Source organism: Symphodus melops (genome assembly GCF_947650265.1).
Source record: "Symphodus melops genome assembly, chromosome: 7".
Taxonomy (NCBI): Eukaryota; Metazoa; Chordata; class Actinopteri; order Labriformes; family Labridae; genus Symphodus; species Symphodus melops.
In genome coordinates, this window is record NC_136697.1 from 28552055 (window position 1) to 28564770 (window position 12716).

At 55.2% G+C, this 12716-nt stretch overlaps 1 protein-coding gene across 5 annotated transcripts; it reads right to left on the reverse strand.

Annotated features, from left to right (window-relative positions):
• Positions 1–1317: 1317 nt before the first annotated feature.
• Positions 1318–10879, reverse strand: smg7 (SMG7 nonsense mediated mRNA decay factor). Of its 5 annotated transcripts, none has more exons than XM_079348576.1 (23): positions 10750–10879; positions 9179–9210; positions 8974–9091; positions 8748–8880; positions 8476–8647; positions 8312–8383; positions 7974–8124; positions 7754–7889; positions 7480–7654; positions 7173–7332; positions 6948–7018; positions 6770–6830; positions 6577–6696; positions 6077–6500; positions 5824–5971; positions 4840–5249; positions 4371–4715; positions 3948–4097; positions 3506–3592; positions 3259–3409; positions 3005–3175; positions 2310–2470; positions 1318–2234 (listed from the first exon to the last, which is right to left on the reverse strand). In XM_079348576.1, the coding sequence occupies exons 1-23, from the start codon at positions 10773–10775 to the stop codon at positions 2121–2123; spliced, it is 3588 nt and encodes a 1195-aa protein (XP_079204702.1). In that variant the 5' UTR covers positions 10776–10879; the 3' UTR covers positions 1318–2120. The 5 variants fall into 5 exon arrangements, with proteins under 5 accessions (XP_079204702.1, XP_079204700.1, XP_079204701.1 ...); XM_079348574.1 differs by having other exon boundaries at positions 3948–4100; XM_079348575.1 differs by having other exon boundaries at positions 3948–4100; positions 10832–10875.
• Between the last annotated feature and the right edge of the window lie 1837 nt (positions 10880–12716).

Below are 12716 nucleotides of genomic sequence, written 5' to 3' on the forward strand. Positions count from 1 at the left end.
GGAAATAAAACCACGCTCCTTTTTTTTTTTTTAACCCCTTCAGAGCATAACAACAAGCGTAGAAAAGAAAGGTTAGTTAAGTTCAGTGCTGCAGCTTCCGAGCGTCCTGATTGGCTCTAAAACGTCCAGGACTGAGTGAAGGTCAAAGCTCGACGCCACTCTTCTGTTTCCGTGAAGGGAACCCTTTAAGGGAACCTGGGATCCTGGTCTCTCCTCTCAAACTAAAGTCGGGGGGGATGGGGGGCGACGGCGGGCCGATAAAGAAGAAAAGCGTTTGATCCAGCGGCCTCGCGTCGAGTCTCGAACGTCACCAACGGAACATTTTTCACCTTAACTAAACAAACTCACAGACTTTTTTCTTCAGACCATGTGATCCCACAGGAGCTGGTTCAGGATCAGGTTTTCTTTTCCTGGACTCTCAAGGAAGCCATTTTTGTAGTTTTCTCACGTTGAGTAAATTCTTCTTTCAAGACCACATTAATCGAGACCTGAATGCTCCGAGACCGGGATGAGACCAAGTCCTCATGTTGTGTTCAGGGTCCTTCACGTAGACCGTAACACCGGGAAGGTAACCGGCGGGTACAAATCAAACGACGGCGTTTTAGGCAGCGTTTTCCTTCTGATCACAGTGATGACGAGGAAGAACAGCCAATCAGGTCTGGATTTGAAGCTGGAGTCCAGTCTGAGGCCGGTCTTTGTTTTAAGAACTACAGATCGATTGTTGCTGCTCCGGTGGGTTCAAAGAGGAAAAACCTGGAAATAATAAGCAAGCGTTTGTCACCCCGCCCCCTGACGAGCGACTCGACCACAGAGACGCAGCTCGCCGTACAAACCAGCAGGACCGACACACGGGGAAATAACGGTCAGCTTCAGGACTCGCTGCTCAGGGGAAACATCCTAAAGGTCCGATCAGGTCCTTCCTGAGATACAGAGGAACACACCTGGAGCACAGGGGGGCGTGGCCAGGACGAGCCGAGCGCCGATCGAACGAGCACGAAGGCAGACCAGGATCATAAAGAAACAGGAAGCAGGTTAAATAAGCGAGCAGGGTTACAGCTTTAAGTTAAGAAATAACAGGAAGTAGAAGAAGAAGAAGAAGAGAGCCCCCCCGAGTATTCACGCAGGACGCTAACAGGCGTTCCCGTGTTCACCTCAAGAGGGCGCCAAGCTAAAACGGCTACGAACAAATCACAAAATACAGTTTGTTAATATCTCTTGAAGCTAAAGTTAAACTATCTCTAAGAGTGACTGGCTTCATGTTCTTAGCTCCGCCCCCGCCTCTCGCTCGGGTCTCTTTCCCGTGACGTTAACGGCCACGTGGAGCCGCCCCGTCGTCGAGCCGAGAAGCGAGCGAGCACTCAGTCCGACCTCCTCCTCCTCCTCGCTCGAGACGAGGCCCGCCTTAAAGTCCAACTACGGCGATATGTGTTTACCACGCGGCGTCCTCTTCAGCCACACGCGGCCGCCTCCTCCTCCTCCTCCTCCTCCTCCCAGATGAAATGAATGGAGATGTCAGAAAGTCCAGTCGGTTTTGATCCCGCCCCCCCCTTCAGGTGCGTCACCTGACCTCCCCCTGAACTCGACCACCACACCGTCCTCGCTCTCACACGCACGCACCTCGCTTCAGTCTGCAGGCGACAGAGACGCTAAAAACGGGCGCTCGAGTGGCTGAGCAGACGTCCACGAGGTCCGTTTTTTTTTTTTTTTTTTGTTCTGGAGAGAGAGAGAGAGTTCTTCCGGGTGAGAGAGGAGGCGTGGCGTCCGTCTAAAACCAGGGGGGGCTAGAGGTGGTCGGGGGGGCGTTTATGTTCCTCAATGTTTAGATTTCCCGCAGGTTGAAGGAAACCCGGCGGATGAGATCCCGCGCCCTCCGATCCAGGAGGGGCTTCCCCGCTCCTCGACAGCCGAGGAGGGGGGGGGGGGGGTGGTGGTGTGTCAGCCTCGTCGGGGGGGTCGTGGCGCCCTCCCCAGCCTCCACCGTTTCTCACCGGTTTAATTTTCCATTTCAGTTGGAGCAGGTCTTGGTCAAACTTCTGTTTCGTTCTCCTCCCGTAACTCCTGCTGGGTTTTTTTTATCGTTGACGTCAGAACACAAAAGTGTTGCGGCGGCGGCCGGCCGTTCAATGAGGCGGGTTCATGGCGCCGTGACCTCGCTGCTGCTTCTGTTTCTGCTGCAGGAGGAGCTGCTCCAACGCCGACGGGCCCGGCTGCATCATGGAGCTCGACCAGATGGACTGTGGAGGAGAGCGGAGAGTTAGCACGCCGTTCGCTCATCACTGAGACGCAGGCGGAGTGCAGCGGGGACGCACCTTGAGGCTGTCGAGCAGCACGGTGGAGGACGACTCCTCCATCGGACACTCCTGATTGGTCCAGGAGCCTCCTGGCGGTGCGGCTTGGTGCCAGCTGGTGTCTGAGGCTGCGGAGGACGCTGCAGCCGGAAGGTAGTCCAGACCGAACCCGCTGACGGCGCCTGAAAACAACCAGCGGGTCAGTTCATGAACCTCCTGAACCCCGCCCTCTTAAACCCCGCCCCCTGACCTCTATAACCCCACCCTATGACCTCTTTAACTCCACCCCCTGACCTCTTGAACCCCACCCCCTGACCTCTTGAACCCCGCCCCCTGACCTCTTTAACCCCGCCCCCTGACCTCTTTAACCCCACCCTCTGACCTCCTGAGCGCCGCCCCCTGACCTCTTTAACTCCACCCTCTGGCCTATTTAACCCCACCCTATGACCTCTTTAACTCCACCCCCTGACCTCTTGAACCCCGCCCCCTGACCTCTTTAACTCCACCCCCTGACCTCTTTAACCCCACCCCCTGACCTCTTGAACCCCACCCCCTGACCTCTTGAACCCCGCCCCCTGACCTCTTTAACTCCACCCCTGACCTCTTTAACCCCACCCCCTGACCTCTTAAACTCCACCCCCTGACCTCCTGAACCCCTCTAAGATCAGTCCTTTAAACCCCATGCACGTGGACCCTAAGCCCCGCCCCCCTCTCACCAGTCTTGTCGGCCTTCCAGCGGTCCATCACCCTGCGGTCCCGGCTGTCCTGAGTGCCGATAGGCCCGAAGTTGGAGAAGGGCATGGCTCCGTGGTTATGTGTCGGTGGCGAGGACGGCAGGCTGCTGGGGTTGGAGGAGTGAGGGGATTGGCTGGCCGGGGTGGAGTGATCTGCCAATCAGAAAACAGCTGACATCAGAGCCTTGCTCCTGTTATTGAGTGGACACCTGTCGACGAGTTCACAGGTGACGTACCTGAGCTGGCAGGGAGCGAGGGCGACCAGGGAGTCCCGTCAAACAGCGAGTAGAGCGAGGGCTCCTGGTGCATCATGGGAGTGTCGGGCTTGGAGCTGGGCGGCAGGTTCTTCCCGTACGCCTGACTGAAGATGCTGTTCTGGTTATACTCCTGAAACAAACAACAACCATCTCCACTTCAATCATCGTCCAATCAGAAAGCTCCACGGCGATGGCGTGATGATGCAAGAGGAGGGGCGGGTCTGACCTGCATGGGGAATCCAGACATGGGCAGGAGAGAAGACGATTGGCCGACGACCTCTGGACCGCTCTCCATCCTGGTCTGGTTGGGCAGCTGCTGAGACAACGCACAGAGAGGGTGAGTGCTGCACACACACACACACACACACACACACACACACACACACACACACACACACACACACACACACACACACACACACACACACACACACACACACACACACACACACACACACACACACACACACACACACACACACACACACACACACACACACACAGACTCTGAGTGGTCGGGTTAGTGAATGAATGAAAAAGGAAGATGAGAGGCTGAAGAGGTGTTAGAGGACGATGGGGGGAGGAGGGGGTCTTGGGGGAGGAGGGGGTCTTGGGGGAGGAGGGGAGGGGGGGGGGGGGTGTTGGAGGCAGAAAACAGGTCTACATACAAAAATGTTTGGTCCGGGAGCAGTGCTAAGAGGGCCAGCCAAAGCCTGGAAGAAATCAGGAGGCTTAGTAAAGACCAGCTCCTCCTCCTCCTCAAAATCTGCTAGAGTTTTTAACAGGTCAGGAGGGAGAAGAGGCGAGCTCTTGTTGTCCTGCTGAGAGAGGAAGCCAGGAGGAGGGAGCGAGAGAGAGCGAGGGCGAGAGAGAGCGAGAGAGGGAGAGAGAGAGAGAGAGCGAGCGGGAAACAGAAAGAAGGCAACAAGCCGGTGAGAGAAGGAAGGAGGAAAGTTTAAAGAAACCAGAGAGCTGCATTTTGAAATCTCCGCTTCCTGTGGGCGCCATGGCGCCTGTGCACCTCCATCTTACCTTCACTCCGACCGTACAGCCTCCCCCTCAGTACAACCACACACAGACCGCACGCTCACCTCAAACGGGGGTCCTCTGGGCCCGGCGGAGGGGTCCTGCTCGGGACAGAGTCCTCCCGGCGGGGGCCTCTTCATCCTGTCGGCCATGACAGCCAGCCCCTCCCCGAGCCTGTAGGACGGCTCCCAGTAGAAGTCCTGCATCTTGACGTTGGGGTACTTGACCTTCTTGTCCATGGTGGGGGGCTGCAGCTGGTGCTCGTACAGCTTGAGGGGGTCCTGGGGGGCCATGTAGAACTGCTGCTGCTGCTGAGGCTGCTTCATGGACATCTGCAGGGACGGGATCTTCTGCAGGGCGGCCTGGGCCTGGCTCCACATCTGAGCCGGCTGATCCTGGACCTGCATGTACTGCAGACACACAGACAGGGAAGCTCCATCACTGACAGCACACTGCCCCCTGCTGGCTGCTTACTGAACTGTGTCACACACACTCTCGTGGGCTGCCTGATGGCGGGCGGTTTAAAGGACTGACCTGCTGCAGACCCGGGTGGTGTGGCGGACTCTTCCCCATCCCGACCTGCTGCTGCTGCACCGGTTTGGTGGGGGACTGCTGCTGGCTCATGGCCTGGACCTGCAGCTGGACCGTCTGCTGCATGGCCTGCTGGGAGGCCGTCTGATTCTGGGGCTGCTGATTCTGCGAGGAGCCCTGGTTCATCTGGACCGAAGACCCCGGGCCCTGACCTGGACCGGGACCCGAGGGCCTCTGCTGACTGTAGGGAATGTGGGACGGCTTACCCGCCTGCGTGCCGGCCTGGGTGTGGACACCGGGCTGCAGGAAAGGGGCGGGGACAGAGACTCCGCTGGAGAAGGTGAAGCCCGGATTCACCTGGAGGCCCGGGAACGCCACAGGGGGCGGGATCACATAGGCCGAGGGCGGGAAACCTGCAAAGGAACCAATCAGGAGCAAGATGGTAAACCTTAAGCGTGCACAACTCAAGAGTGTGTGTGTGTGTGTGTGTGTATATGTGTGTGTGTGTATGTGTGTGTGTGTGTGTGGTGTGTATATATGTGTGTGTGTGTGTGTGTGTATATGTGTGTGTGTGTGTGTGTGTGTGTATATGTGTGTGTGTGTGTGTCTGTATGTGTGTGTGTGTGTGTGTGTGTGTGTGTGTATATGTGTGTGTGTGTGTGTGTCTGTATGTGTGTGTGTGTGTGTGTGTGTGTGTGTGTGTATATGTGTGTGTGTGTGTCTGTATGTGTATATATGTATATGTGTGTGTGTGTGTGTGTGTGTCTGTATGTGTGTGTGTGTGTGTGTGTGTGTGTGTGTATATGTGTGTGTGTGTGTGTGTCTGTATGTGTGTGTGTGTGTGTGTGTGTGTGTGTGTATATGTGTGTGTGTGTGTATATATGTATATGTGTGTGTGTGTGTGTGTGTGTGTGTGTATATGTGTGTGTGTGTGTGTGTGTGTGTGTGTATATGTGTGTGTGTGTGTGTGTGTGTGTGTGTGTGTACCCGGCCTGCTGGGCAGAGGGGGGAAGGCTCCAGGATGGTGGATGGGGATGAACTGGGAGGAGCAGGTGGTCTGGGTCTGGGTCTGGGTGCTGGGGGTCTTCTTGGCCTCAGAGACCGGCGTCTTCCTCAGCTCGCTCTGCGCTTTGACCTGAACGACAGGAAGACAAAGAGACGGCGTGTGATGAGCGGGCTGCTGGAGGGCGCCTCCTCCGGGCGGCGGCGGCGGCGGCGTCACAGCGTGGAGCGTGGTCACCTGTTTGATGGCGTCGGGCGTCTTGTCGTGAGCGGCCTTCTTCAGCTCGCTCTTCCTCTTCGCGTCCCTCTTCAGCTCGCCTTTCCCCGCCGCCCCGTTGCCTTTGTTCACGTCTCGCCGCTCCTTGCCGCTGTCCTTCAGGTGGTGGTTCCGGGCGGGCTCGCGGCCCTGCTCCCGGGGCTTGATGTTCTCCTTGAAGGTGACGACGGGCCGCTCGCCGCCGTCGGGCCACGAGCTCTGCGTCTTCCCCGCAGACAGAACCGACTTCAGTCCCGAGTTGCCGCCGTCGTTGGCCGTCTGCTCGCCGTTTGACGACTCCTGCAGCACCGGCGCCTCCTTCTCCTGCGGCTCCTCGATGGCCTGCTCTGGAATGTCGGTGAGGAAGACGAGGAGGCCGTCTTCGCTGGCTCGGCACTGGATCAGCCTGCGGAGAGAGGACACACGGCTGAGTCACGCCCGTCATGACCTTAAGTCATGTGACGGCGTGCAGCTGGACTCACCCCGGCTGGTTGTCGGCCACCCACTTCCCCAGGCTGATCAGTCTCTGATGCCGGGTGTGGACCGGCAGGCCGGCCCGGTCCACCAGAATCCCTTGGTGACCTTTGGTGAAGTCCAGCGACCTGCAGAGACGACATTCAAACTCAGCTCGCCACCCTTTCAAAATAAAAGCATAAGCAGCAAGTGAACAGTCACCTGAGAGCGGGCCGCAGCGCCAAGAATCCCTGCAGCTCAAACTCCTCAGGCAGGGGCGTCACTGCGGGGAAAACAAACACACCTTCAAACACACGGCGAGGGTTTGATCCCGAGCCACACGTAGTGTTCACAGGAAGAGAAGCTTTTATTGTGAAGGAGAACAGGAAGTGACGGGTACCTGACAGACCCGACACGTCGTCCTCTCTGGGCTGGAAGCTGTTGAGGATGGAGACGAGCCACGGCCAGATACTGACAGGAAGAGGAGGGACAGAAGGTTACACAGGCCGTCACAGCCAATCAGAGAGCAGGCCGTCACAGCCAATCAGAGAGCAGGCCGTCACAGCCAATCAGAGAGCAGGCCGTCACAGCCAATCAGGGAGCAGAGAGAGTGAAGAGGACTTACTGCTGCCTCTGGTCCAGGGCGGCCTCGTGGAACACGCTGGGCCTCAGCCTGAGCCAGTCCAGAGACACTTTGATGGCGGGCAGAGGACACTCCCCCATGATCTCCTCGCCACGGCTCTTATTGAGCAGAGCGCGGCTCAACATGACGCCCAGGAAGGACACTGAGGGGGGGGGGGACAAAGTCAGACGACCAATCAGGAGAGACGTCCTTACAAACGCACGGACACGTCAACAACACGCGCGGAGAGACGCGGGCTTTCATCCCGTGCGTTACCGTGGCAACGACAAAAGCGTGAGTGATATCTTACTGAAGAGTCCGAGCAGCTGGAACCAGCTGACCTGCTGCTCGCTGCTGTAGCTCTGCTCGCCGCCGCCGCCGCCGTCGTCCACGGCCAGGTCTCGGAGGTGATGCAGCTCGAACAGGTTGATGACGGTGATGTGGACCAGCTGCTGCGAGCTGAAGGCTTTCTGCAGGATCAGCCTCTGCACGCACACACACACACACACACACACACGCTGACAGTTAGCAGCTGCAGGCGGAGAGCGAGGTCCCGGGCGCCGCCGCCGCCGCCGAGCACTCACCTGAAACTGCTCCTCCAGCTTGGCCCTCAGAGCGTCCAGCTTGTCCACGCTCTTGCTCAGGTAGACGTGTCCGTGGAACTTGATGAAGGCCCGGATGAAGTCGGACACGCTCCACTTGGTCTTCACTTCGTCACGGCTGCACACACACACACACACACACACACACGGTCAGATCACTTCCTGCTTGTGTTCCTGCGCTCTGATTGGCCGGCTGTCTCACCTCTCCAGAGCCTTGGACAGGGCCTTCTGCAGGTTGGTGGAGGCTGCTGGGAAGGGGAACTTGACGGCGATGCTGCGGCAGTAGTAGAAGATGGTGGTCAGGTGGTCTCCTTTAGACGACGCCAGGATGGCCAGCTGGTTGTAGGGCTGACCTGCACACACACACACACACACACACACACACACACACACACACACACACACACACACACACACACACACACACACACACACACACACACACACACACACACACACACACACACACACACACACACAGAGCTTCAGAAGGAGAAGGTCTTCTAACACGCCCGTGGTCAAACAGGATGCCACACTCACCGTTGGACGGGACCAGCTGAGCTGCGTGTCGGTAGTACGACTCCGCCTGGCTCGTCTGGTTACGGTAACGAGCTGAAAACACAAACAGGAAGTGTCATCGACCGGGAGACGTGTGTGTGTGTGTGTGTGTGTGTGTGTGTGTGTGTGTGTGTGTGCGTCCTCACCGATGTCTCCCAGGTGGACGAGGCAGTGCTGGCAGATGTAGGAGCAGGAGCTGGGCTGTGGCGTGATGATGGCGCCGCTGCTGCTCTGCTTGTTGCTGATGATGCCGAGCTGCGATGACTTGACCCGGCTGGGCAGGTCCACGTTAAACACGGTGCACAGCTCCTGCAGCAGCTGCATGCACACACACACACTATGAGTCAGCAGCCAGACAGAGTCAAACACTTGAAAGGCGTGGCGTGTGGAGGCGGGCGCCACGAGAGCGCGGCGTCACCTGCGTGTAGAAGCCGCTGGCGGCCTCCAGGAACAGCGACAGGTTGGCCTGCACCTCGCTGCGGTTGGGGTTGGCCCGGTTCTTGGCCTGGCTCTGCAGGGTGGTGATCTGGTTCTTGAACGCGTGATTCCACCTGCACGAGACGGGACAAGAAGGAGAACGCCATCAGGGCCAGACGGGACAGTGGCGGCGGTGCAGGGTCCGAGCTGCAGGCGGGTCGGCTTACAGGTCTTGCTCCACCTTCTTGTCCAGAGCGTACTCCAGGTCCGTGACCAGCATCTTCTGGTACAGGTCCTGCAGGGCCTGCCGGGACGTCCACACCTCCGCCGGCCCCAGCTTGGAATCTGAGAGGACAGAGAGGACGGTGAGCAGGAGCGGCCATGTTGGAAACAAAGATGGCCGCCCTGACAGCATGTGTGTGTGAGACCTACCTGTCATGTCAGCCTTCAGGGCTTCTGCCTGTCTGCTCGGACACAAAGAGAGGAGGAGGTTAGAGACACACACACACACTTCCTCACGGCTACCCGAGCGAGCGCCAACGCCACTGATGACATCACAAACGCCTCCATCCGCCGTCTGTACGGTGGTCCAAACACTTCACATCACGGCGTGTTTTCAAACGATGGAATGTTTTGAGAACCACGTGAACTGAAGTTATCTCGATGTTCACCCACATCGGTACATACTAAGACGGCGTCCTAACAGCACGCCGGCGTCCAATCCCCGTAACAACGTGTGAGACGTCGACTCAAATCACCACGCTCAGACGCTCGTCAAGAAGCGGCTCGCTGACAGACGATTAAAGTGATGACACAGGTCAAAGGTCAATCCTGATGTGGACGTGGTCAGTGGCTTTAGCCCCGCCTCCTCTGTGACAGAGACGTCACGCCGCCTCGCTCGCACGCTGCTCGGACGCTCAAACAGGAAACGGAACAATCAGGCTCGCCGTGGTCGTGTGCCTCCAGGACGCGCTCTGAAGACACACACGGATGTAACCTCTGGGCTCGCCACAACGATAACGCACGCCACAACAATCAGGTTGTCATGGAGACGACTTGTGAGCACGTCTTACAGTTCAGTCCAAACGTCTCCAGAGAGAGAGAGAGCGAGCGAGCTGAGGAGGTTTACGGCGCTCCATCCTTCAGCATCTGAAGACGATATCCAACTCGTGAATCACGCCAACACGTGACCCGATAACGATAAAAGGTGGCGAGGTCGATTTCCCGAAGACTGAAAATGAAAGAGGCGAGAAGACCACAAACATCTGAAGAAGACTGAAACGACACAATCAACATGATGACGCGTTTAACGACAGCCAATCACGTGAGAGAATCGCGACGTGAGTTGAATGAATCGTTACGTCACTAGTCTCGTTTGATAAATCGTATGATGAATCGTGACCTCCCATACATACACACCTTGTTGTGTCACACCTGCAGGTGGGATAAACACAGCAGGTGTTTATTTCTGAAGGACGCATTTCTCTCCGTTACACCTGTAGCTGTAAATTAACCATCTGTCATTAAAACGCCGTCGATTAAACCGGTTCTGATCGTGATATCTTAAAGTATCAAAGTGTTTTAACATCTGGACTCCCTGAATGAGAAGCAGTTAGCTGTTTATTTCCGTAAATCACGTTTTTAAAGTTACAGCTAACCTGACGCAGGAAGACGCTAGCATGCTAAAGCTAACATTTGGTAAACACGTCTGTCTGTGGCGGGTAAATTTAATTTTTACCCTAAATCATGATAACAGCGGACAGGAAGCATTAACTCTAATCAAACCAATCAGATGAATGAATCCAATCAGAATCAAATCCTGTAATTATTCAGTTGAATGTCAGGCATCGACTGTTTGTTGATATGTGAAGCTAGGTAGCCGCTAACGGTTAGCATGCTAGCTTTAGCATTGGCAACAAAACAAAACAATCCTCACGCGGGATTAAAACACAACAACATGAAGCACGCGGAGATCACGCAGCAGGATCCCGCACACAGCTCACCGCAGATACTGCCCGCAGAGGTTCATCCTGCCGGATAACCTGCAACTTAGACTACCAGGGGACCGGAAGATAAGGATCCTACCGGCGCCATGTTGTTCCTGTCTGACCCGGGGAGGGGGGAGGAGGGGGGAGGAGGGAGAGGAGAGGAGGGAGAGGAGGGGGGGGGTTTCTGTTTCAATAAAATGAAACTGATGTTTGGAACCTTATCAGTGATACAAAAACACTTTCACATACATTTCCTGCATCTGTATTCATGCTCATTAAACAGATAATGTCAAAGCTTCTCTGACAACAATGCAGCAGCCAGTATGTCCTCCTTCTAACTTTAGATTCTGCTCCTGAATGCTCTGGATTTGTTTGGACCAGAGAAGGTGCCTACCTTTGAAGGCCGTTTTGGACGCCCCTGGGTTTGCCAGATATGAGAGCAGTTATCAGGTGAACAGGTGCTGCAGCGATGGAAGCGGGCAGTGGAACTGCTTCAGATAGAAGTGATTGTACCCGAGCTAAAAAGCCTCTGCATGTTTCTAATAAGCTCCAGCAGCAGAAAGCTGCTCAAACTAGGATCAATGTTGGAGATGAAACATGGAGAGAGGTTAGAACGCAGAAAGCTTTACAGACCCATGCAGAGCTGGCTAAACACTGAAGCTACAGTGTCCACCACATGCAGAGCTGGCTAAACACTGAAGCTACAGTGTCCACCACATGCAGAGCTGGCTAAACACTGAAGCTACAGTGTCCACCACATGCAGAGCTGGATAAACACTGAAGCTACAGTGTCCACCACATGCAGAGCTGGCTAAACACTGAAGCTACAGTGTCCACCACATGCAGAGCTGGATAAACACTGAAGCTACAGTGTCCACCACATGCAGAGCTGGCTAAACACTGAAGCTACAGTGTCCACCACATGCAGAGCTGGCTCAACACTGAAGCTACAGTGTCTCTACATGCAGAGCTGGCTAAACACTGAAGCTACAGTGTCCACCACATGCAGAGCTGGCTAAACACTGAAGCTACAGTGTCCACCACATGCAGAGCTGGCTAAACACTGAAGCTACAGTGTCCACCACATGCAGAGCTGGCTAAACACTGAAGCTACAGTGTCTCTACATGCAGAGCTGGCTAAACACTGAAGCTACAGTGTCCACCACATGCAGAGCTGGCTAAACACTGAAGCTACAGTGTCCACCACATGGTGGCCTGTGTCAGAGGAGGGGGGGCAGCTCTCTGTGATGATTAGAGTTTAGACTGCAGTACTCATTTTAAACACTAGGGGGCGGAGCTACAGACTGCTCCTTTAATTTTAGTTGTTCGACTGCACACACTCCCTCAGTGAGAGCGGAGCCACAAGACGATTCCTGATTGTGCCTGAACAAACGGATAGATAAGGTCTGAAATCACCATGGCAACAGCAGATGCTTTCCATCAAAACAAACATTGATCTGCTTTTGACATTTTTAGCACATCAGGAGAATACTCGTAGACTTCACATTAATTAATATATACGCTAATATTAATGTACAGAATCATTGTTTTGCTTATTGATACAAAATGGTAAAACATTGTTGTGCTGTGTCTTATTCAAATAAACAAACCTGGTCCCTGATGGGGGCGTGGCCTCACAGTGACACAATGTGCACACCTTGTTGTCAACAAACCAAGTACAAAAACCAAACTGTGTCCTACAGTCATGATTGTTCAAACTATCGCTGTCACATCTGTCCATCATTAAAACAATAAAACCTCCATTATCCTGGACAGTCAGACTGTGATCCAAAATATAACCTCTGACTGAATCAGAAACAGTGGTGGCCACCAGAGGGCGCTGTTTGGTCTCCATAGAAAGATCCTGCAGAGGGAATCAAACAGTTTAAAACAGGGCTTCAGGTGACACACCTGTACAAGCAGTTTGTTCAGAGGAGTCAAGAGGAACAGGTTTCTGTCTCCACTGAAACTGTGTGTCTTTG